Source organism: Sciurus vulgaris (assembly GCF_902686455.1).
Source record: "Sciurus vulgaris genome assembly, chromosome: 4".
NCBI classification, from domain to species: Eukaryota; Metazoa; Chordata; class Mammalia; order Rodentia; family Sciuridae; genus Sciurus; species Sciurus vulgaris.
This window is the reverse complement of record NC_136464.1, coordinates 83,052,043-83,079,143: the sequence shown is the minus strand read 5'-3', so window position 1 is coordinate 83,079,143 and position 27,101 is coordinate 83,052,043. Positions and strand designations below refer to the sequence as shown.

At 35.9% G+C, this 27,101-nt stretch overlaps 1 protein-coding gene and 1 pseudogene across 2 annotated transcripts in view; both read right to left on the bottom strand.

Annotated features, from left to right (window-relative positions):
- Window positions 1–25,713, bottom strand: part of LOC306660159 (multiple inositol polyphosphate phosphatase 1-like) — a 35,315-nt gene extending 9,602 nt beyond the window's left edge. The window contains 6 exon segments of the mRNA XM_079138308.1: window positions 10,706–10,839; window positions 15,894–15,991; window positions 21,442–21,639; window positions 25,037–25,417; window positions 25,420–25,545; window positions 25,548–25,713. Coding sequence (XP_078994434.1) covers window positions 10,706–10,839; window positions 15,894–15,991; window positions 21,442–21,639; window positions 25,037–25,417; window positions 25,420–25,545; window positions 25,548–25,671 — 1,061 coding nt within the window. The 5' untranslated portion in view covers window positions 25,672–25,713.
- LOC306660606 lies at window positions 12,744–14,741 on the bottom strand (annotated as a pseudogene). The gene has a single exon. The product of its transcript is annotated as an uncharacterized misc_RNA (transcript).
- Window positions 25,714–27,101: the final 1,388 nt, after the last annotated feature.

The window sequence follows — 27,101 nt, the reverse complement described above, 5'->3', positions numbered from 1 at the left end:
TATGGTGTATCTACGTAACAGAATACTATTCAACCTGAAAAAGGAATGAGCTATTGATATATGCAATGACATAGATGAATCTCCTAATCATTATGCTTAAAAGAAGCCAAACCAAAAATTGTACATACTATATGGTTCCATAAAATTCTAGAAAATGCAAATTAATCTATAGTGACAGAAAGCATATCAGTGATCATGTGGAAAATGGGGGTGGGAAGGAGATTACAAAGAGTCACAGGGTCTGATGGTGTGCTCAGTGGTAGAATGATGTTCAGCATGCACAAGGCCCTGGATTTGATTCCAGGAAGGAAGGATGGATCTAACTTGTAGATGTGATAGAGTTTATATTTTGATTATGATGATGATTTTATGAGTGTACACACATGTAAAAACTCATCAAACTTTACACTTTAAATATTCATAGCTCACTTCATTTGAATTATACTTCAATAAAGCTGTTCAAAAAAAATATCATCCAGGTGTGCTGGCACACACCTGTAATCCCAGCAGCTCAGGAGGCTGAGGCAAAAGGATTGCAAGTTCAAAGCCAGACTCAGCAACTTATCGAGGGCCTCAGCAACTTAGTGAGACCTGTCTCTAAATAAAATATTAAAAAGGATTGGGGATGTGGTTCAGTGGCAAAGCACCTCTGGGTTCAATTCCCAGTACCAAAAAACACACAAAAAAAACATCAAGCCAGGCAGTAGCACACTCCTGTAATCCCAATGGCTCTGAAGGCCAAGCAGGAGGATCTCGAGTTCAAAGTCAGACTCAGTGACTCAGTGAGGCCCTAAGCAACTTAGCAAGACTCTGTCTCTAAATGAAATATAAAAAGGTCTGGGGATGTGGCTCAGTGGTTAAACGTCCCTGGGTTTAATCCCGGGTACCAAAAAACAAAAACAAAAACAAAACAACAAAAATATCAAAACAAGTAGTAGGGGATGACATCTTAAGGTAGTGAAAACAGTTTTTGATGGCCTTTCTCAAAAATACCTCATTCCATAAAGCCTTTACTGAACTCCGAAGTTCAAATTAATCCTCCCTTAGCACTTTTGTTTTTATTTATTTAGTGCTATTATATAAATATCTTCCAAACTTGAGATAATAAACACTCATTTTTATATGACCTCTAGAGGCTGCAAAATAACAAAAACATAGTAAGTACTCAAAAATAACATAGGAAATGATCTATATTTATTTCAATAGATTTGTTCATTTTAAAAAAGTAACAAATGGGTAGATTTTACTTATCAATGTTCTAATTAAGGAGCAAGATACCTAAGTCTTAATCTCAGAATGTACATAATTTATTTTAAAATCAGCACAAATAACTAAAGGAGAAATAGCAAAAATTTTGTTGTTGTTTAGTTTTTTGGCAAAGGTAACACAACCCTCTACCTGGTGTGACTTATTTCCTAATCCAACGCAAACCATCAACTTAATCTACTTAACACCCCACAAATGCTCCATTTTCAGTTCCACACAGGCTTTAGCTCAGTATTTTTCTTCCTTGTTACAGTGTCCTCCTCATTCCTCTCTAGCCAAATTCTACCTAAAAGATCACCAAGATGGTGCTGATAATTAATTAAAAAGCGACTATTTATTAAGCCCTTATTTATAAAACAGTTGTATGTAAAAAATAAACATGCATATATTTATGTATATTTGTTTGACACACACACATAAATCTATAATTGGACACAACCTTCTCAACATCTTATAAGAAGAGTACCAACTATAATTTAATTTGATTTAGAAAGATTGAACAAGGATTTGAATTTGATTCTAAAACCAATGCAAATTCCATCACACTATATTCCCTTGATGAAGGGCTAACTTACATCTTACATATTACCCTTTTCCAACTCCCTTAACCCTGAAATTACTTCTTTTCCTAAGCATCCTTATCCTTTTGTCTAAATTGTTTTTTAAGTCTCATTCTTACTAGACAAAAAGTACCTTAAAAGTAGAATGTGCTGGGTGTAGTGGCACACACCTGTAATCCCAGAGACTCAGGAGGTTGAGATAGGAGGATCAACAGTTCAAAGCCAGCCTCAGCAAAAGTGAGGCACTAAGCAACTCAGTGAGACCCAGTCTCTAAATAATATACAAAACAGAGCTGGGGATGTGGCAAAGTGGTTCAATGCCCCCAAGTTCTATCCCCAGTACCCCACCCCAAAAAAGTAGAATGTAACTTTATCAATGCTTGTATATCATTCCCAGTGCCTAGCACTAACCCCTAGATACCACATACATCCCAAAATGCTTGCTGAAATTAAATGAACTAAGTTTTCATTATGGAATCATGAAATCATTTACTAATTTCTTGGTTAATGGAAGCATTCCTTCTACAGAATCTCTGACATATTTATTCAGATTGAACTAGAACACTTGTATGCCAGGGACTACTTCATAAGAGCCTATTCTATGATCAATAGTAGTTATTAAAAAGTAATGGGATTTTATAAAACTACACTGAGATTCCATCTCACTTTAGTCAAAATGGCAATCATAAGCAATAATAAATGTTATTGAGAATGTGGGGAAAAAGGATACACTGCTGGTGGGACTGCAAATTGGGGCAACCACTATGGAAAACAGTATGGAGATTCCTAAGAAAACTTGGACCCAATCATCCAAACCTAGGTTTATACCCAAAGGAATTAAACATACTACAGTGATGCAGCCATATCAATGTTTATTGCAGCTCAATTCACAATAGCTAAACTATGGAACCAACCTAGGTACCCTTCAATAGATGAATGGATAAAGAAAATGTGGTATATATACACAATGGAATATCACTCCAACTTAAAGAAGCATGAAATTATGGCATTTGCCAGTAAATGGATGGAATTGAAGACTATTATGCTAAGCGAAATAAGCCTATCCCAAAGAACCAAATGTTTTCTCTGGTATGCGAATGCTAACTCAAAATAAGGTCAGAGGGAGGAGAATAGAGGTATATTGGATTAGACAGAAGGCAGCGAAGGAAGAGGAAAGAGCATGGGGGTAAGAATAATAGAATGAATTGGACATTATCCCTATGTGCATACAGGATTACACAACCTGGGTAACTCTATATCATGTACAACCAGACGAATGAGAAGTTATATTCCATTTACGCATGATGGGTCAAAATGCATTGTACTGTCATATATAACTAATTAGAACAACAACAACAAAAAAGAACAAAACAAAAACTAATGGGATTTTTAAAATAATTACTAGAATAAGATTTGTCTCCTAGTTGTGCTCTTGGGACCAATGCGTAATTGGTATACTCTCAAAATATGGCAAAAAAGGTATGACAATAAATTTAAGAGTGATTTTTAAAAATCTGTATACAAGTCAACAAGTTTAAAAGTAGTATGAAGGAAAAAGTGTGTAAAAAGTAATAATAGCAAAATAAAATGAAGAGATTAAACAAACTTTGGCTATCCAAAATAACATGAACTTAACAGACACATGCAACACTGAGTGAAAGATGATAAAAAGAGCATACATGGTAAGGTTTCATTAATATGAAGATAAGACTATAAGATATTTAGATATTCTTTAAGAATACATTTGCAATTTGTATTAGGAGATATACTCAGGTACTGGTAACATTCTATTTCTTTATTTGGTTGTGTATACAAAACCGTTGACTTTATAATTAACTGTTCTTTACACTGTATTTATGCAGTCTTTTATATGTAATTTTTATAGATCTTGATCTCTCAATAAAATTATTTTGAAATGTGCTCCTAGCAAAAATAAATTTTAAAAAGAATAATAAAACCTGTGTAAATACTCTGCCCTGAAGATAATGGAGAGTCAATGAATCATCTAAGTAGGAGTTAGATTATAATCAGAACTGCCTCTTAGAAGACTGTCTTGAAGTACAGTGGGAATAACAATGAAATCAAGGAAGACTTTAAGAGTTACCTGCTCAAATCTACAGAGAATACATATTAGCCTGAATTTGGGATGGCAGTTGGAGAAAAGTAGAAGGAATCAATACAACCAGAAGTTAAAAAACAAAAAACAAAAACCACACAACTCAGTGAATAGATAGAGAAGGTAAGGGAGATGGAGTTAAGAATGATGTACAGGGCTGGGGATAGCTCAGCTGGTAGAGTGCTTGCCTCACAAGCATAAGGCCCTGAGTTCGATCCCCAGTACCGCAAAAAAAAAAAAAAAAAAAAAAAAAAAAAAAAAAAGAAAGAAAAGAAAAGAATGATGTACATACACAGAAGAAAAAAAATGGGGGAGCTGGGGTTGTGGCTCAGTGGTAGAGCACTTGCCTACCATATGTGAGGCACTGGGTTCGATTCTCAGTTCCCCACATAAATGAATGAATAAAACAAAGGATCATCAACAACTTAAAAAAAAGAATGATGTACAGGTTTGTAGCTTAGATGTCTGGGAGAATAACAATGGTACTGGCTAAAATAGGTAGCACAGAAGAAAAAGAACTGCAGTTATTCCATCTCTAGATATTGGGAGTACCAACTATATCTCAGGGACTGTTCTAAGTATTGAAGAGAAAGAAATGAATTAAAGTCCCAGACCCTATTTGCCCACATTTTAGTGACAGTGAAAGTGTTTACCCAAAAGGCAGTTGAATCTTTGAGTCTGGATTTAGAGTACAGCCAAGTTGGTCATATAAAATTTCACCATATTTTCAGTATTTTTTGACAACTAGCAAAAGAGATAACTTGGTACAACTGGTTAGATTCCATGGAATCTTGACTTCAGAAAGTTATCAAAATGACCTAGAATCTATATATTTCTAAAAACCTTAAAACACCAAGTTCCTCCTTTTACAAGGGGCTAAATGACCAAAATAGTTATACATTTATTGTAGTGACATACTGATTTCAATGCCATCTTACATTAAAATGTGGAACTATACATCCTAAAAAACCAATACCCTCATTCAACTACGAAACTGAAAATAGTAAAAAGACTTCAGAACCCATAGAAAGATAGAAAAAGGGCTGGGTATGATGGCATATCCATGTCTATAATCCTTGCTACTCCAAAGGCTGAGGCAGGAGAATTCCAAGTTCAAGGCCAGTCTGGGCAACTTAGCAAGACCCTATCTCAAAATAAAACAAAAAAAAAAATTTTTTTTAAAGGGCTGGAGATGTAGCTCAGTGGTAGAGCACCCCTGAGCTCAAATTAATAATACCCAAAACAACCAGGAGCGGTGGCACACACCTGTAATCCCAGTAACTTGGGAGGGTGAGGAAGGCTGAGGAAGGAAGATCTCGAGTTCAAAGCCAGCCTTAGCAGATTAGTGAGGCACTTAGCAACTCAGTAAGACCATGTCTCTAAATAAAATACAACAAAGGGCTGGCTATGTGGCTCAGTGGCTATCTGGGAATATTCCTGACAAAATAGAAGGTCTCAGGAGGCAAGTAATTATAGTCCATGTTAAAAATCTTACTTTGAGAAAAGAGAAAGTAACTTGTTGAATTTCCCCAATCTAAAAAGATAAAAATGTTAATAGAGGTAATGGGGGAAGGGAAAGTAGGAAAAAATCCAGAGAGATCACATTTCATCAGTAAATTCAATCTGCTTTTCTAATCACAGCTGCTCAAATAGTAATAGCACTTAAATTAGCTTAAAGCATATTTACTGGTTCAAAGTTTAATCCCAGCACTATATGCATGGTTAAAAAAGAAAAATAAATGTCAAAATCCCAAAAATAAGTGTTAAGGAACCTGAATTTAGAGAGCTGGTTATATTTAACTGAAACTTTGACATGTCAATATTATTTGCAATCTTCAGTTTTCCACCAGGTAAAATCATGCTATTAAAATTATGTTAAAAAATATTCAGTGACATTGAAGAATGTCTCTGAGTTAATGTCAACAAAAAAAGAAACCCTATATATATAATATATTTTATATATACATAATATATTTTTTACAACTAGCAAAAGTGGGGTAGGAAAGGGAAAAAGAAAACAAAAAGGAGCCTGGAAACTCTAGAATTGAATCATTTCCTTATATAATCTGGCAGATTATTGCCTACACACACACACACACACAGATAGATACACATTCTTTCTTTCCCCACACCTTTCATTTATAAACTCTAAGTCCAAAATCAAGGATTTTAAGTCATATAAGAAAAAAAGATTAATGAACTGATAGAATGGATAAGAAAAACACAAAGATTAAAATACTCTATTAAAATATCATTCTTATTGGACATAGTGGTGCACAACTATAATCCTAGGTATTTGGGAGGCTAAAGTAGGAGGATGGGAAGTACAAGGATAGCTAGGCAATTTAGCAAAACACTGTGTCACAAAATAAAAAATTTAAAAAGGGTAAAAAGGGTTTGGGATGTAGCTTACTAGTAGAGTGACCCTGGGTTCAATCCCCAGCACTGGAAAAAATGAAAACAAAAACAAAACAACAAAAAAACCCTTATTATTCTATCACACTGGTACATAATGTAGATTGGAGGAGGCTGGGTGGAGAGAAGTGGTAAATGGGTACTCTCTGCACTTTCAACTCAATTTTGCTGTGAACATAAATCTGCTTTAAAAAGTGAAGTCTATTTAAAAATAAACACCTTATTCTTTCCTTTCAGAGCACACATTCATTTTCTTCAGAAGTACAGCTCATAGCATTAGTTGGTGTCAATCTGTTTTTTGGATAGAAATCTTAGATTTCTCAAAGTATCCCTTTATTATTTTAAGAAGATTTAATCTTGATTCAGCTAAACCTTTTAAATTCTAATCCATCTCTCAAGTACAAAGATATCCAATCCCTGTAAATCATCTGCAATCAGACTCACAACCATTGATTTGCTTTTGTCTCTAAAGTTTTCCCTTTTTTGGAAATTTCAAAAATAAACAATTTAGCCAAACTATGGAAGCAGCCTAAATGTCCCGTGAACAGATGAGTAGAGAAAGAAAATGCAATATATATCAATATATATACTCAATATATATATATTTTATTCTACCATACAGAAGAATGAAATAATGTCATTTGCTGGAAAATGGATGCAACTTGAGACCATTATGGTAAGTTACATAAGCCAAACTCAGAAGATCAAGGGTCACATGTTTCTCTCATATGTGGAAGCTAGAGAGGAAAAATGAAGAGAAATGTGGGAGGGAATCTCATGAAAATCAAAGGGAGATCAGTAGGGTAGAGGGAAGGGGTCAGAGGAACGGAGGGAGAAGGGAAATACTGAGGAATGATACTGACCAAATTATATTGGTATACTGTATGCATGTACAAATATCTAACAAATCCCACCATTATGCACAACTACAATGTGCCAATAAAAAGTGGAAGAAAAAAAGAAAATTTAAAAAAATAATCCACATATAGCCTTATGTGTCTGGTTTCTTTCAGTCACTATAATATCTAAGGTTATCTACTTGGTTGAATCCATCAGCAGCTCATTCTTCTTGTTGAGTAGAGTTCTATCACATGGATATATCAAGGATGTATCATACTGTGTTTCTCTACTTACCAGTTGATGAATATCTGAACTATTTTCAGGTTTCTGCTACAATGAATAATCTGTAATCATCCACGTAAAAGTCTGTGTAGATGTGTGTGTGTGTGTATATATATATATATATACACACACACACACAACTCTATTAGGTAGATACTAAGGAGTCAGTCATACAGAGGTATGTTTAAAGAAACTGAAAACCTCTTTCAAAGAGACTATATACAATTTTACATTCATACCAGCATGTATGAGATTCTCAGTTTCCTTATATTTCATCAACACTTAGGATAATCCTTTTTAAATGTTATCCAATTCAGGGAATATATTAGCGGTATTTCACTGTAGTTTTAATATCTAATGATGGTGTGTATTTTTTCATGTGTTTATTTGCCATCCATTTATCCTCTTTAATGAAGTCTGTTCAAACAAATCTTGTTTTCGTTTTTTGTGTGTTTGTGTGTGTGTGTGTTTGTGTGTGTGTGTGTGTGTGTTTGTTTTTGTTTTTGGTGATGGGGATTGAACAAAGGGTCTTGTGCATACTAAGCACATGCTCCACCACTGAGCTATACCTCTGGACTTCTTTTCTGCTTTTTGAAAACTGAGTCATTTTTCTTATTACTGATTTGTAATTCTCTGTATATTCTGAATTCAAATCCTTATTTGTATACTTTTTTGGTTTGCAAATATTTTTCCCAAGTCCACAACTGTCTTCTTATTTTCCAAATACTATATTTTTGAAGTGAAGGTTTTTAAAATTTTTGATGAAGTACATTTTATCAATCTTTGTCAATGGATCATGCTTTGGCATTATATCTAAGAAATCCTTACCTAACCCAAGGTCATGTATTTACTCTTATTTTTTCTTCTAAGAGTTTTATAGTTTTAGCTCTTATAATTAGGTCACTGTTCCTACATTTTCTTCCAGAAGTTTTACAGTTTCACATTTTATGTTTAAATCTATGACCCATTTTAGTGCATAGTGTTCTGCAGGGATCTGTGTATCATTTTTTCTTTCCTTTAACATGTATATCCAATTGTTCCAGCACCACCTGTTGTAAAGACTTAATTCTTTCCCACTGATTTGCACTGATTTGTATCTTTTGTAGAAAATCAATCTCAGTGTCCATGAGGGGTTGTTTCCAGAATCCCCTCTGGATACTACATCCATGAATGGTCAAGTCCTATATATAAAATGGTGTAGTGTTTGCATATGAATGCTATGTAAATAATTATTATATTGTGTTATGTAGGATATAAGAAGAAAAAGGTCTATATACATTCAGTACAGATGTAATTTTGTCTACCAGAAATTTTATAGTCACAGTTAGTTGAATTCAAACAGGGCATCCAAAGATACGAATGTCTAACTGTATATCTGAGTTTATTTCACAGCTTTACTCTATCACATGGCTTTATTGATCTACTTGATTATGACTTATAGCTTTATAGTAAGTATTGAAATCAGGAATTACAAGTCCCTTTCCAAAATTGCTTTATTTCTTTTACATACTATAAATTTCTGTATAAATTTTGAAATTTACTGGTATTTTGATAGGAATTACATTCAATCCATAAATTATCAAATTAGGTCTTTCAATTGGTTAAGTGTTGTATCTCTCAATTGGGGGTGATCTGTAATTTCTCTGTGTCATGTTTTATAGTTTTAGTATGCAGAAATACTAATTTATTTTAAAACACCATTGATAATTTTTTTACTTAAGTTTTAAATCTAAAATCAACTTTTAAAGCAAGCCTTACACAAGTTATTTAAAAAACTTCCTGACAATTTTATCATGCCTCACATTCAACACTGGGACAAACAATGTACAATGAACAGGAAAGATCTGTTATCTTGTAAAGTCGAAGGGTTATAAACCATTCATAAAATCAAACAGGAAAAAAGTTAATTTCTATCTCAAAGCAGCTTATTGGTCATCACTAAAATCCTTGCAAACATTTTGGTAGCAGAAACTAAATAACTTCTATCAAACCCAAGAAAATTCTACAAATTCTAGTGTCATATCCATAAACAAAATATATTTATATAAATAAAAGTACTGGAAACACAATGAAATACATCACCTCCAGTCTTTCCTATCTCAATTTTTACTGCATGATCAAAATATTTGGTAAAGGCTTATACATTTACCAATTGCAAGCTCGTTTGTCAAATAAAATGGGTTAAAGATCTATCAAATGTTCATGTCCTGAAAAAAAAAAAAATTTTTTTTTTGGTGGGTCTCACTCATGCTAAGCACATGCTTTGCTACTGAGCTACAACTCCAACCTCATGAACAATTATTTTGAAAAGCATTTGGGGCTGGGTGAGGTGGCACATACCTGCAATTACAACTACTCTGGAAAAAGGCAGGAGGATCACAAGTCAGAGGCTAGCCTAACCAACTAGTAAGCCCCTGTCTCAAAACTAAAAGGGGCTGGGAATGTGCTCAGTGGTAGAGCACTAAATGCTCTGGGTTTGGTGTCTAGTACCAACAAGAAAAAAAAAAAAAAAAAAAAAAAAAAAGTATAAATGTTAACAGGCTTTTATTTATTTATTTGTTTTGGTACCAGGAATTGAACCCAGGGGCGCTTAGCCAGTGATCCACATCCCCAGCTCCTTTTGCTTTCTATCTATCTATCTTTCTTTCTTTCTTTAATTTTGAGGCAAGGTTTCACTAACTTGCTTACAGTCTTGCTTAATTGATGAGGCTGGTTTTGAACCTGTGATCCTCCTGCCTCAGCCTGCCTAGTCACTGGGATTAAAGGTGAGTGCCACTGCACCCAGCTAATAAAGGCTTTTTGATAAGAAACTCTCTTTTAAAATAAAAATGTTTTGCACATTCTTAAAGGAAGACATGTATAATGAAATTTCATGAGTATACTATTTATAATTAAAAAAACTAATGCCCATTGGCAAAAGTAGATGGTATAAATTGTAGCATATTCACAATATCAAATATTGTACTCTAGTGAAAATGAACTACAGCAATATGCAATGGTATACTGAATATTTTAAACATAATGTTGAAGGAAAAAAGCAAGTACAGAAGACAATAAGCAGTGTGATTCCAAGCAAAACTAATATATTATTTTAACAGTATCAATTATTACATTAAAATTTTGAAAAAAAGAAAAACAAGATTTTATATAAATCATCAATTATGAAATATTTTCCAGAAGTTTAATAGCAATCTCAGAATGTACTTCGAAATTTTAAAGTTTTTACCTTTGTTTCTCTTCAACTGCTTTGTCCAGGTGCTGAAAGATATCCTGAAATAGGGTACAGCTGGATCGACTATTAATGGTATATCCATGTCCTCTTTTCCAATACTGTTTCAGATCATTTAGATACTCCAATACCTAAAAATAAAAATTTCAAAAATCATTTCTAATACATTTTCATAAATGCTAGAGATTTCCTGATTTAATAATAATTTTCTCAGAAAAGGTTGTATTATCATTCTACATAAAATATAGTAGAATCTAAGCATTCAGATTTTATATATGCCATTTCATGTATTTAAGAGTTAACTGAGGGGCTGGGGCTGTAGCTCAGTGGCAGAGCACTTGCCTAGCATGTGTGAGGAACTGGGTTTGATCCTTAGTACTTCATAAAAATAAACAAATGATATAAAGGCATTCTGTCCATACAAACTACAAAAAAAAAAAAAATTTAATTAAAAAAATTAGCTCTGAAGGTACATGACACACAGTAATTTGTTGTACCACAAATCTGAATCAGGGAAATGTCAAGGCTTGTGGGTCAAAATAAGTTAGTAAATCTAAAAAGCTAATAATCCATCATCCATGACAGCTCAGGAGAGTGGATTAAGAACATGCACTTACCTCCCCTTCTAAAATTATATTAAGATGATAGCAAATACAGATACAAAAGAAAAAAAAAAAAAGATGTACCTATAAGAATGTTCATTATAGCAAAGAAAGACATTAACAGTGGATTAAGAACTTAACTTTGGGTGTATGAAGGGTATGTGTATTGAACCTCATGTCTCACACATGCTAGGCAAACATTCTACCACTGTGGTATACCCACAACCCTTTTTGTTTTTTATTTATTTTTATGATATCTTTTTAGTTGTAGATGGACACAATACCTTTATTTTATTTATATATTTTTATGTGTGCTGAGGATCAAACCCAGTGCCTCACACGTGATAGGCAAGTGCTCTACCAATGAGCCACACAGTCCTTTATTTTATTTTTTGAGACGGGGTCTCACTAAGTTGACTAGGCTAGCCTTGAACTTGCAATCCTACAGCCTTAGCTTCTACAGTCACTGGGGACTATAGGCATGTGCCATTATGCATAGCTGGATCAGAATTTCAAGAATTTTAAGATGATAAGAGTTTCTATGAAAACTAAGAGCAAGTCATAATAAGTTTAACAGGGGTAGGCCAGTGCCATATACCAAAACTTCTTGTGCATCACTATACCTTATATATACTTCTGTTATAAATAACCCATGATCCTATAATGGCTTTATTTCACTCCTTCTGCCATTCTTTGAAGAAATTTTTTTTTTTTTTGAGGGACTGGTTCTTTATTTCAAAAAGACACTTGTCAATATTCAGTTTCAAAACAGTTGTACCATTGGTTTCTCTTTCTCCAAACTGGCCCAAAGAGACCACAACGAAGGAGAGTACATTTTAAGCCAATAAGCTGCAGGATGTACACCTAACAGATCTCACAGAAGCCTCATCTAAAAGTGGGGATTGGGTTATGAAAGAAATTTTGAGAGATCAGCACACTGCCAGTCCAGACTATAGGACTCTCACAGCCAGATGGGGTGGCCAGGTACCCCAGCCCCAAAGATGCAAAGTTTCAAAATAATATAAAATTTAAAAAGTTTTATACACAAGCTATTCAAGATTCTCCAGCACTGACTGATACAAAGCACAATGAGATGGCACTTTTAGATACAGCAGCTTCAGACCCAGAAAAGGGTGATGAGATGAGTTTCATATGGCTAAATCAGTGGCAAAAACAATTTCTTTTTTCAAGGAGGCAGGAGAGCAATTAAGTGGTCACCTCAAGATTAAGGGCCCATGATCCATTCTGTGAACACTTGGAAGCAGGTAAAGATGGGAGAAAAATTTAGTCTCAGGACTAAGGATATGGCTCAATGGTAGAGCATTTGAGGAACATGCAAGAGGCCCTGGGTTCAATCCCCAGCACTACAAAAACAAAAGGTCTCAGAGGTTTCCTCACCATCTTAATTTGGTCATTTCTGATGAAAAAAAAAAAAAATAATAATAATAATAATAATAAGTAAAAAATAAGAATAAAGTTGTCTAAATATATCTTAAAGCTAAAAACAAAACAAAACCTGAATACCATGGTTTTTGTTTTTTGGCTAACTCCTCTTGGAATCACCTTTCTGGTTTGGCTGGTACTTTGCACAGAGCAATGAGGTTTCCCATAGTACAGTCTTTCCCTGGGCTTTGTTTGCCTTTCAGTAAGGCAGGCCCATTCCTCTTTTCCTCCTCTACAGGAGGGCAATAGGGATTAGGCTGGAAAGTTACCTTCCAAAAGTGAGAAAGGAATTAGATTGCTGCTTCAGGGCTATGAAATTATTTGGAATGTTTTACAAATTGTTATGGTAACAATAAAAAAAGTAATTGCAAAATATGTGCATCACAACATGCTTTTAAAGACACTCTGCAGCTGTGCTCACATTCCCTTAAATGTTGTTCCCAAAAGTGCTCCACCTCTAGCCCAGCTGGAATCTCTGGGAAGAGGCAGAGACAGTTTAGTGAAAATAGAGAGGGGTGTTGAAAGAAGAAAGCAGCCTTCCAGTTAAAGATCAGCCCTCAGTTTCAAGGTCCACTTCAGGCTGGCTGGCCTCAGGCAGAGTCAGGGTCAGAGGGAGGAGCAGCAGTAGGGCGGGACTGGGGGGCTCTACAACTCATTCGGGTCAAGCAGAGTCTGGTTCAGCATCCTTTGTGTACAGAGGTGCTCCTCTTTGGTGCATTTCAGCTTATATTGAAGTCACCTCATTGAGGGCATGTGGGTCCAGCTCCTCGCTAATGGCCTTGTACTTCAGTTTCTGGGCATAGAGCTCATCTTCCAAATCAGCAATTGTCTTTTCCAGTTTGGCTACTGATCTCTCAGCAAACTCAGCATGGGTCTCTGCCTCCTTGAGTTTATCAGTAAGAATCTTTATTTCTTCCTCATATTTGTCTTCTTTTTGAGAGTACTTTTCTTCAGCAGCATTCAGACACTTCAGGTTCTGATCCATCAGTTCTCATCCATCTCTCGGCAACAGGGACACTGCCAGCTCAGCTCATTCCTCTGTGCATTCCAAGTCTCCTTCAATAATCACTAACTTATGAGCCACCTCCTCATACTTCCTATCTGCTTCTTCTGCAATGTGCTTAGCTTCTTTGAGTTGGATTTCCTGGAGTTCCATCTTTTCTTCATCTTTTAGGGCCTGGTTTTCAATAACCTTCATATCACTCTCACTCTCATCAGCAGCTTTTTCTGCTTCCTCTAGCTTTTGCAGGGCAGTAGCTAGGCGCTCCTGAGCATGGTCCAGCTCCTCTTCAACCAGTTGGAACCTATAGTTCAAGGAGGCGACCTCAGCCCTGCCTGTTCCAGAGCTCTCTTTTCTCCCTCAACTTCCCGTTGGAGGCGCTCAGCCCTCTCTTCAGCATCGTCAGCTTGCTGCTGCAGAACCTGGATCTTGCGCTTCACCACGATGATGATGGTGATTCCGGCCATGGTGCCTACCCAGCCGCTCCTCGATATCCGCCTTCTGCCAATGCTATTTTAATGTTAGTTATCTTCAGTTCCAAGCAAGTATCTGACCGAACAAGAACTCAAGAAATGTTTGCTAAATGAAGGCACATGTGGTCCAGCATTTCACAGTGTCCTAGATAATCTGTGTAATTCTCAGAGTTTCATAAGTACCTATTCATTTTTAATTTTAAAATATATTAATGGAGCAGTAGTATAAGTAAACTTATATAAAAAGTATAAGTACAACGAACCCATGTGTACCCATCATCCAACGTCAACAATTATCAACATTTGACCAATCCTGTTTCAGCTATGTTCCTGTTACCACCACTGGATTACTTTCAAATCTCAAACGTCATTTTATTTCATCTGTAAGTGCTTTGGTATGAAAATTTAATACACAGTACAAGTCCTAAGCAGGGATAAATTATTTTATATTAACTCACTGAAAAAGAAAAGAATCATAGGAAATACCTTAACCAAAAGATAACTATATTTTTAAATTAAAAAATTAATTTTATTCTTACATATAAAAAAGAAACTCATTCAATTAATTTAATATACATGTATTTCAAGTCATGATTCTTTAAATGAGCCTTTTATTTAGAGGAAAAAAGGTATTTCTTCAATGAAAAAATATTGCAAGCAACACTTTAATCAAACATATCATCATCAAAGATGTAAGGAACTGACAATCCTTCTAATGTGATGCACTGAGAAAGATATATCACTTACGTGGAATTCTTGTCAAAAATGTTTAATCTACTGATTTTTGTATGTTGATTTTTGTACTTAGTAATCTAATTGAGCTATCTTACTGTTTGTAGTAGCTGTTAATAAATTATCTTGAATCTTCAAAAGAAAAAAAGTAATTATAGTTGCATATGAGTCAGCTACCAGAATATTTAGTGCAGCATATTTATATAATAATAAATTGGAAACCCAAATAGACCAATAGGTGACTGGTCAAATATTATTATAATACCACTACACAGTGGTTTACTATGGAATCATTAAAATTATATAGTATAAGAATACTTGATTTAAAAAAATGAAACATTGTTGAAAGGGAAAAGCAAGTTACAAAATACAGTAATAGTGTGATCCTATGTATACAAAAGAGAAAAATCTTATGTGACGTTTGTATGCAAAAAAAAAAAAAAAAAGTCTAATCTGAATCTAACAAAAAACCGGTCAGAGGAAAAGAGGGAAATCAGGCAAGCAGATAGAAATTGCAAGTGAATTACTGCCACCACCAGGTGGAACACAGAACTCAATTTCTCATGAAAACTTATATAAAAGAACAGATAGGTCTTTGGAAAATCACTTGTTCTGAACTTTGGCTTCCTTAAAAATAATAATTTGGATTATATACCCTTCCAGCAGTAAAATTTGATGAAGGGTTGAGTAGATTTTAAACTGAGGGACCCTAGAAATCAAATCATCATGAAAAAAATGTTTTCCTGAGTTTTTTTACAAGTAGATAGAACCTACTTGAATATGAATCTCTCTTTATAAGGAAAATTAGAAGTCACAAGAAAGTTTACATTCCCTAACTTTGCTTGTTTTCAGAGAAGTTGCTTTAAGTAACGAAAAAAAAAAAAAAAAAAAAAAAAAACATGAAACCATGAAGAAACTGCAAAAGTAATACTCACCTTTGCATCATCTATGTCAAAAACATCACACCAAGGAGATTTGACACCTCTAATTGCCAGGTCAAATGAACAGGTGAAAAAAGCTACCTGAATTAAATCTGGTGGGGGGGGGGGGGAAGGAAACAGGTAAAATTTTATGAGTTATTAGTTTCTGCAATTTTTCGAAAGCTAAATATCAATAGAATCTATTTGCAGCATAGCTACAGAAACTGGATATGTTTGGTTTGGAGAAGAGCCTCATTCTTTTTCCTGGTTATCAAAGAATTAATACTTGCTCTGTGCAATCTAAAAGGGAAGGGCTATAATTACCAGGAAGAAATCATAAGGAGGGGTACATTTCAGTCCAATAAAACTAAGTAACTTTCTGTAACTTTTCTCAGTTTTTAAAACTGTTTGTGAAGAGCATGTTTGCCTGGCAAACCTCACAAAAACATAAACCCATGGACCTACTAACTTTTTTTTTGACCGGGGGTAGCGGGAGGATACCGGGGATTGAACTCAGGGGCACTTGATCACTGAGCCACATCCCCAGTCTTATTTTGTATATTTATTTAGAGACAGGGTCTCACGGAGTTGCTTAGTGCCCCACTTTTGCTGAGGCTGGCTTTGAACTTGCAATCCTCCTGCCTCGGCCTCCTGAGTTGCTGGGATTTCAGGCATGCACCACTGCAACCAACTGCAAGAATCTACTATATTAAACAGACCTTTATTTTGCTAATTTTACAGAGTTGGTAATGGGAAACTAAAGTTATAAAGGTTTTAGTTCCCAACTTGAAAATTAGGAATAACAAAGTACATCTATTGGACAAATTTTAAAGGTATATAATAGTGCTAGGCACAGTGACACATGCCTATAATTCCAGCAACTCCACAGGCTGAGGCAGGAGGATGGCCAAGTTCAAGACCAGCCTTAACAATTAGCAAAACCCTATCTCAAAATTTAAAAAATAAAAAGGGTTGGGGCTATAGTTCAGAAATAGAACACCCGTAGGTTTAATTCTCAGTACTGGGGAGTGTGGAACTATACAATAATTTATATTGTACTATTAGGAAAAAACATAAAGAAAAAAGTTATAAAAGGAGAGAAAGGACTACAGACAATAGGGAAGAAAGAGTAAAGTAAGAGAAGGAGCAGGAGAAAGGTGAATCAAGAGTCCATAGGAAAACAAGGAAAAATTATACACTAAAGAGGGAGTGAAAGGTTGTTATTACAGCATCTGCTTTTCAAATGTAGCTGCTCAATCAATTTCATAATAAGATAACTGGAATTTTCATACTGCTAAATCATTGATTACAACACTTTCATATGTGTGCACAAACGTGTGTGTGATACATGCATGTGTGTATCAAAAAAAGGGACAAGGGAATGAGTGCTTAGGCTATAAAAGGTAGCCTTTGTCAGTAGGAATAAAAACATTGCTGCTTTCTAATCAAGAAGCAGGAAGCATCTAATCCTAGAGAGAGAAAAAAAGAAGTCATCGGTAGGGACTGCCTTTATTATTTCAATTTTTCTTTAAAATACTGCCTTTCCTTTTTCCCAAGGGAAAAAAAAGGTACCAAATTTAATTGATCTTACATGTTTTCTGCAATAGTTCTAAGTTTACATAATTCCTGAGGCAGTATATAGTTATAAAAAAATAAATTTCAGCGGGAATATACATAAAAGCCATTCAAAACTTCTGTTCATGTAAAGGGAAGGGTTTACAATCCCAATACCTAATATAATAGAGTGGCTGTTAAGTACTATGTATGTTTGATCAAAGGACATGGCTCATTTAGACTTGAAACTATGAAAGTCAGCCCATATGGTGTATTCTTTAACCAGAAAGAAGATGACCAAAAAAACCTGTTTTTTCACCAAAAGTCTCTGAAGTACAGGGAGAAAAAAAAATATGTGAGATGAAAACTAAGGCTATTATGTATCTAATTTTAACATGAATATACTGAGCAAAGTCATTCTAGGCTCTCTGGATCTCAATCTGCCCACCTACAAAATAAAGAAGTTAAGACAAATGATCTTGTTGAGTTAAGTTTCACTCATGTATTATGACCACTTCTGACTTCTTGGTCAGCCTTTGGAGCATCAAAAATATTTCAGATGGAGTAGAGATTTAAGTATAAATAAATAAGTAGAAGAAGAGAGGAAAATACACTAATCTTGACTTTAAGACAATTTTCTCAAGCAAAATACAATGCTCAGAGGCCATAATGAAGAGACAGATATGGCTATACAAAACATGTAAACTTTTATATAGTCAAAGGTACCAAAAGACAACCTAAAAGATAAGCAACAAATTAAGAGACAATACTAGCAACAATAAGCAAAGGACTAATTCTTTGATAAACAAAATTAAAAGGTATGGTCAATATATCCCCAATATATAAAGGATATCTATGACTAGCAAGAAAATGTAAAAATACACAATAGAAAATGGACAATATGGCTGGAGGTAAAGTTCAGTGGCAAAGTGTTCATCCAGCAAGTGCCAAGGCCTGGGTTTGATCCCCAGTACCAAAAAGGAAGGGAGGGAGGGAGAGTGAGTGAGAAAGGGAGGAAGAGAGAACCAGGGAGAGGAAAGAGGAGAAAACAAGGTTATGAAGAAGCAACTATTTAAAGAATTTCAAATGGCTAATAAACATATAAAAAGGTGTTCATTTTCAGAATTAAATAAATGTAAATTAAAGCTAGATAACTTTCACTAATCAAATAGCCTAAATTAAAATGACTAATAATACTGAATAGTATATGAGATAGTAAAGCATTCTTACATACTGTTATACAAATTTTTAGTATACCTTCAGAGAACAATTTGAAAGTATATTTTGTCAAATATTCATACTTGTTAACCTGTTATTACCTTTCTTATAAACTCTCAAGTGTGAAAAACAGACCACAAGAATGTTCTCCATAATATCACTTCACAGTTAAAAACTAAAAGAATTTTCAGTAGGAAAATGGGGTCCTATAAAAAAGAATTTGGACTGTATTAACTCCAGCCTCTTTCACAGCAGTAAAATTTGATGGGTTAAGTAAGTTTAACCAGCAATCATCCAGAAATCAAACCATATATTCTATGAAAGAATTTATGAAGGAATGAGACAGATCTATATATGCAGATAGATGTACTGTTAAGTAAAAATAAATTACAGATAGTACATACAGGGCCATTCCTTTATGTTAAAAAAAATAGGTATCTCAATGGCAAAAATATTTATTGAGAGTTACTGTGCCAGGCACTGTGCTAAATGTCTTGCATAAATTAATCTCATATAATCCTTGCAATAATCCTCTGGGGCAAGTATATTAATTTCTATACCTATTTTATGCAGAAGGAAACTGTGGTATAGAGATATTAAGGACTTGCCAAAAATCACAGTTTACAGTTAGATTAAAATTCAAATACAAATGGTCCAATTCTAGAATCAACTATTTCAACTACTATGTTTATATTGCCTCCAAAATAAATTCCTCTTGCGGGGTACAGTGGCACATACCTATAATCCCAAGGACTTAAAAGGCTGAGGCAAGACGATCAAAAGTTTAAAGTCAGCCTCAGAAAATCAATGAGGCCCTAAGCAACTTAGCAAGACCTTGTCTCTAAATAAAAATTAAAAAGGGCTGGGATGTAGCTCAGTGGTTAAGCACCCCAGGTTCAATCCCTAGTACCCTCCCCAACAAAAAAGTTGCTCTAGTTATTCCATCAGTAAAACACAAATAATCCTTGAACATTCTGAGACTAAAAGTAGTTTTTAATGTGTGTTTGTGCCCATACACAGAATTGTGAATTAAACCCAAGGCCTTGCTCACAATAAGCAAACACTCTACCACTGAGTGACATCCCCAGTCCTAAAAGTAGTTTTTAAAAAAACCTTCTTCAACAATTTAAATATCCGCTAATGGATAATGGCTAGAGACTAGTATACTTACATCATGGGGAATTCTGTATAAAACTTTTGAAATGTAGGACTAGGCTAAAGTTAAAGCTCAGAGTAGAACATCTGCCTAGCATACGCAAGGCCCTGTGCTCAATCCCCAGCACTATAAATAAATTTAAAAAAAGAGAAAGGATTAGAGTTACAAGTAAAAACACAAAGTTGCATAAAACCAAATTTCAAACTCTCATGCACTTTGATACCATTCTTAAAATTTTAAAAATCTACAATATTCCAGTTATGTACCGAAACATAAATACTGGCACAGGTGGATGATTAAATTATAAATTTATGACAATGTCTCTGGAGAGAAAAGAAAAAGAATGCGATCCAGGAGAGAAACCAAAGTAGGTCCTTAGTGGAATGCTCTTTAGAGCAACTAAGTGAAGCATAATCATAAATCTGATAAAATTAAATTTTGACTATACAGTATTCATTATATCACTCTTTATTCTTGCCTACGTGTTTGAATTATTTCCCAATAAAATTAGAAAATTTTAAAGCTCCACAGGTGACCCCCATGTACAGCTGGTTTGAGGAAGAAGGAAAAAACTCAATTTTAAATACTAGTCTAGACATCTTCATTTTTTGATCCTTATAAAGCATCTTGTCTTCATAATTGACAGAAATAAATACAGTTTCACTCTTGCACATCTACTTCCAATCTTTTGGAAGTTGATTCACAATATAATGAAATCCATAATCTATGTGTATATATGTACACAAACATACATATATAAAAATTTATTTTTATAAAAAAATTTTTTTTTTTTTGTCAACATATGCTTTACAGATTACAAATTTCTGGAAAACAGGAAAAATATCTTATTTTCTTAATTTCCCATTGCTTACGCCACCATGTGCCCCGTTTTCCACTGGCTTTCACAGCATAATTAATAAGTGATCTCCTTTATTCTCAAAAGTGTCCCAGTTTGAATCATTAACTACAGTCAGTCCATACACTGAAATATCTTATGAAAGACATGACTATTCATCTTCTCAGCATGTCTACATATAAAAGCCTCAAAAAACACCACTTTGCTTTTTGCTTTCTAAAACTCTCACACATGTACTTTTGAATTGTTTCAAAAACTAAAGAATTTATATGAGTTTCTCTTTGAATAAATTTATAAGGAGAATTCAGAAAAGAAATTTTTTTGTTTTAAAAGTAATGCTCAGAGTTAAGGCTTTCAAAAAATTTCAGAATACAAGACCAGTGTGGTGGTGCATGACTGTAATCATGTAATCATGTGGTGGTGCATGACTGTAAACTTGGGAAGCTAAAGTGGGAGGGCTGCCAAGTTCAAGGCCAGTTGCAGCAACTTAGCAAGACCCTGTCTCAAAATATAAAATTTTAAAAAGGTTGGAAATGTGGCTCAGTAGCTAAGTACCAAAAATCCCTAGTACCAAAAATTCAGAATACAGAGAATCTTATATCTTAATATACATAAAATAGGAAGAATAGGAATCTAACAATAGTAAGCATGAGGTGTAAATTAATGTAAATTCAATTGTGGGCCTTAAAAGGAATAACACCAAATTTCCTACTTTTTTCATTTTCACAGTTCAAAATTATTTAAACCACAGTTCAAATGAAAGACAGCAAATATATTACCTGCATTTAAATTGTTTACTGGCACTTGCAAAACAGCTGCAACTTTTTTTAAAATGCTCTGCATTTCTGGTCCAGTTTTGAAGGCTTCTACATGATAAAGAGCTGTAGCATTCCGTTCTACTTCGGTTAAGAACTTCTTACAATGATCAAAGAACCTCATTAGTTTGTCATTTATGCTAGGAGGTCCACACTCCATATCTAAAAGAAAAAAAAAAAGTTATACACATGTAAATTATTGACATAAATGATTTGGTGGGGGGGGGGGGACACCAGTGATTGAGCCCCGGGGTGCTTAACCTCTGAGTCACATTCCCAGAACTTTTAATTTTATTTTGAGACAGGGTCTCATTAAGTTGCTCAGTGCCTTGCTAAATTACTAAGGCTGGCTTTCAACTTGCAATCCTGCCTCAGCCTCTGGAGTGGCTGGGATTACAGGTATGCACCACCCCGGTAGCAATAAACGATACTTTTAAATTACTAAAAATTTTCCTTCAAGTGTGAAAAAGGAACACCACAACTATTAATCTGCAAATCTGAAATAACATTTATCAAGAAAGACAAAGTATAAAATTATTACCCTTTTATAATGACTGCAATTCTTAAGAGAATATGCTAGAAAAAACTAAAAAACAATCACATCCAAAATAAAATGTGTTGAAGCACTACTACACAATGAAAAAAAAAAAAAGCAACCAAATGAACGTTTCCTTAGACCAAACCAAAAATTAGTCAAGAAAATCATAAGAGCAAAACTGTGTTATGAAAGTACTGTTTCTGTCAGGCACACAAAACTTTAGATAACAAACTAAAAATTAGCAGTCTCTATACAAGCTGAGAGAGAAGTTAACAGATTAGATCTGTTTCTCCACTCGGTCAAATCTAAATAGAGTATTTTATTTTCTCAATTTTCCTAACCCTGTGTTACTTTACAAAAGATTCTACTTTGGACAAATAAAACTACTGACACCATCACAAATATGTTAATGTTTCAAGTGTACTGTGCTTCATTGTGCTAGGTGCTTCTGATATGGTTTATCTTCTAACTGAAGATCCCAGATAACTCCATTTAAAACTTAGTATGCTATTTCTCCAAGTTGGCAACAAATATGTACTGGAAAAGCATTCACAACCATGCTTCAACTATTGGGGTGTCTTTTTAAGCTTTTCAATTATATTCAAAACATCTCAATTATCATTTCTCCAATAATTCACCATGAAAAGAACATTAAGTATTATTTCTATACACAAAATACAAGAAATTTGAACAGTTATACCATTGTTTAAGATGCATATGCAAAAATATACATATACATGAAGGTATATTCCCTGAAATAGATAATTTTTACCACTTTGTCAACTGAATTATAGTTCTTAAGAAAATATCTTCATGGACTGGGGCTGTAGCTTAATGGCAGAGCACTTGCCTAGCATGTGTGAGGCAGTGGGTTCGATCCTTAGCACCACATAAAAATAATAAATAAATAAAGGAATTCTGTCCATCTACAACTACAAAAAAATTTTTTTAAAGAAAATATCTTCATGAGCCAGGCATGGTAGTATATGCCTGTTATCCTAGTGACTCAGAAGGCTGAGGAAGGAGGGTCACAAGTTTGAAGCCAGTTCTGGCATTTTAGGGAGATCCTGTCTCAAATAAAATTAAAAGGGCTGGAGAAGGATGTTGATTAGTGGAAGCAGAGTGCTCCTCAGTTCAGTTCCCCTTACCAAAAACAAAACAAAAACAAACAAACAACAAAAAAAAACTTCACTAGGAAAATAAGACAACTTTTATTCATCTTTTTCTGTACCTTCAAAATATGATTTCTCATGTGGATCTGGATGGTTCATCTTTGTTATTATCTAATTACTGCTGCTCTTTAAACAGAAACAAATGCATTGTTCTATTTCTATAAAAACACAAAATCTAATTCAGTTGGTCTCCCTCAAAAGCCCAGATTTACACAACAGGCAAAACAATTGTCTGTGGAGGATAATGAAGTGGCTAGGCAAAGGATTTAATCTCTGAGACTGAAAATGGTGAGGGGTGGGTTTATCCTGAACTATTTTGATCCCTGGCTTTGCCCTCTGAGGCAAATGACAATCTTCACAATGCAATCTGAGGGCCATAAAAACTCATTCATTCTGGGAGATCCACTATATGCTGTGGTATATTAAAATCCAGCTAATTTAAGCAATGTATAGGGAAACTTCACCCAAACTAACGGGAAAATCTAATTGTAATTTGAAAGCATAACTCAACAAGTAATTAAACAAAAGTTAATTTACTGAGTTACCCAGAAAGCAATAACATGATACGCAGTTACTGGAAAAATCACTTGCAGATGGCTGAACTGCTATGGAAGAAATGATAAGCCAGTCTTTTTTTTTTTTAACTTGAGCTTTAAAGCTCACTTCAATTCTTACCTTAAAATCTAGAAGCAGCTCGGTTTTAAGCTAGCTAATTTTAGCTAGCTAACTGATCATCTCTCTGGCACGGAAAATGTTATGTGTTTTTATTTTCATCAGAAATTATATGACAAAGAGAAGCTATATAGTGTAATGCTTAAAAAAAGCAAGCTATGAGCCAGGTGCTGGGGCCAATACCTATAATCCCTGAGACTGGGAAGGCAGGAAGATCACAAAATCAAAGACAGAATCAGCAGCTTAGCCAGACCTTATCCCAAATAAAACATGAAAAAGAGCTGGAGACTGGCTACTGGTTAAGTATCCCTGGGCTAAGGTGGCATGGCAGTATACTATAAGTTTCAGAGATGAGTTGGGAGGATTAAGTAAAATAAATGTGAGACATGTCTGGTGTATATGGGACATTAAGAGTTTGCTATAATTATTAATTCTGACTATAAAAACATTTGAGGGAAAAAATATCATTCTGGAAAAAACAGAAGACCTAGATTCCAGGTCTGAATAGTCCTCCAACTAGAGGACAATCTTGGGCTCAACTTCTTTGCCTGAGAAATAAAATGATCCCACTAGATAATCTCTCAATTTTTGAAGAAGTATGGACTCAGTTGGTAAGGTACTGCCTTTGACAAGGGACCTCAACTACAATGAGGGACCTCTATAATAGTAAATACAAGAACAAAATAAGGTTTGTGAGAGCTTCCTAAATCAGGTGTAAGCCTAGATCAGACACCTGAAAAAAGTGAAGAGTAAAAACTCCAACTTGTATCAGAAACAATGCCTAAGAAAAAAGGTTCTAGATTTCACTTTTTAAAGAGTGTTTTCAACCGTAAAACTAAATGCCAGGGAGGTAAGAAGGGACAGGTTGGCACTCAAAAGTGGTTAATTCAATTTGGGAATGGGAGACCAGAAATTTTAGGAAAGATGATCTTCTTTCCTGCTGGATTCCAGAGTCTACCACAGCATTCGGCACGTGAAAGTACTAAAAATTCATATCTGATTAATAAATAAATGAATATACATATGAAAGGAGAGATAACCAAGTCCACCACATCCTGTAGTGGCACAGCCCGAAGGATAGAGATTAGAGAACAGAGGGATGTGAGGCGAGGCTGGGGTGGGAAAATCTAGGGTCTGGGGAGGCAGGGAGAATTCGGGAGAGCAGAGTATCTGTCACCTGCGACGTCGGGCGGTGACATCCCAGGATGGTAGTGCTCCCACAGCCCGCGCAGGAAGGCGGCGCCGCTGTCCACGCAGCGGTGCTTGGAGCTGGTGACCAGTCGCAGGCGGCTATAGTTCTCGCGGCTGAAGAGAGCCGGGAAGAGCGAGGACAGACGCAGCGCAAGCTGTCGCATGTCCTGCTGTCCCTTCTCCACCAGCTGCCCATCCATCCAGTCCGCGTACCACAGCGGCCAGTCAGCTAGCGCGGCGCCCAGGCCACGACCGCTGGCACTGCCCGTCCTGTTATCCCCGGGCCCACGGGCTTGCAGCAGCCCATGCAGCTGCCTCAGCTTGCGGATCTGCTTGGCCGTGGGGTAGCGGGTGCCATGGCGGATGAGGCGACCAGCTGCACGGGGGTACAGGTCCCCTCCAGCAGCTCTGGGTCCCGCTGCGGCGCCTCGGGGTCCGACAGCAGTCCGGGGTTGACGTCTTCATAGCGAGTCTTGGTGCCGAAGTAGGGGCTGGCGCCGAGGCCACCTGCTCCTTCGGCTCCAGCAGAGAGCAGCCCGCGAGCGACGAAAGCAGCGCCGCAGCCAGGGCCGCGGTGGGCGCTACGGAGGCCCTGAGGAGGCGGCAGGGACAGCAAAACATCGTGCCCCGCGGCCCGCGGAAGGCAAAGCACCCGCCGCTGACCCCCTGATTTCCGGCTCCGCCGGGCGGGGGGCGGGACCGGAGGGCGCTTCCGGCCAAGGCTGCTCGGTAGCTCTAAGAGTAACTCGGCTATGGCAGCTGACCCGGTGGTTTCCCTCACTGAGAGAAGCCGAGGAATGCCGACCTGTGGCGCAGGTGGAGCAGCTCGGGGGAGGTTGGGACATCTGTGGCTTAGGTGGAGCAGGCGTGGGCTGACCCGGGGCGTGGGCGAGTTTCCTCTTAGCCTGTGGCTCCGGGACTGACTTCAAAGCCTTCCAGGCTTTTCGGTTTTCTGTGATGCGAATGAAACCAGGCCAAGCCCTAGTCTCCAGTGCTGCCAAAATAAGACATCTTTTAATAGGTGACTCTTGTCTTACCGTCCCTATCCCGATCTACTGTGTTTTTCAACTCTGAAGCAGACGTATCAAATCCACATGATTATGCAGTTTGCTGCAGTTTGCCCCTTGAAGACCAAAGCTTTCTGCCTTTAGAGTTCGAAAATAAGGCGGATAGAACATAAGACCTAGGAAGGGGCTTACTTAGTTTCTTCAGAAATTTTTTAAGTCCTTAATCTCTTCTACAATTTTGACCTGAACTAGCATGTGGAACCCAGCACCCCCAAAATCTGCATTTTTTTCTTATCCCAAAAGCAGAGTAGAGACAGCAATAGTGATAATTTGGGTGCATTGAGTCATGGCACAACAGATTACTCCGTCATTAAGTATGAGCTCATCTATGTGAAGCAAACATGCTATTTCCCACCACTCCACATCCATACTCACTCCCCATGTGGTTTACATACTCAAATCAGCAACTGTTTTTAATAGGTTAGTGCTCAGAAACTTTTACCCAAAAATCATAAATTTGATTAATACTTTGGTTTCTCCACCTGAACCTCAGTATATATGTCAGTGGGAAAAGAATAAGTGTTGAATCACCTAGTGATAGTCAAGAAAATTCTTATGTTTTCATATAGTTTTCCCTTCAAAGATACTACTACATTGCTCTTGGTGAGCCCATCACCATCTACTTATTGGTTTCAGAAAATTGTCCCTCTAAGGAAGAAAATGGTATGAAATAAAGAATATATTCCAATTTGCTGAAAATTTTAAGGCATTCTGTGTAAAAAAAAAAATTTAGGGCAATGAGTGTGCTTTTTGATATGTTATTTTGTACCCTGTCAGTGCCTGAATATTCATGTCAGTGATATTTTCACAGAACTTTGCTTAATTTAGTATTTAGTGAACATCCATCTCTTTCTTAAAGATTGCCTAACCTTTACTCATTATAGGTGGTGGCACCTGATATTTCTAAGTTCATTCTGCAAACATTTGTGCTAAGTACATTTCACTGTATTTTGTTTAATGTAGATGCTTAATAATGATCACCTT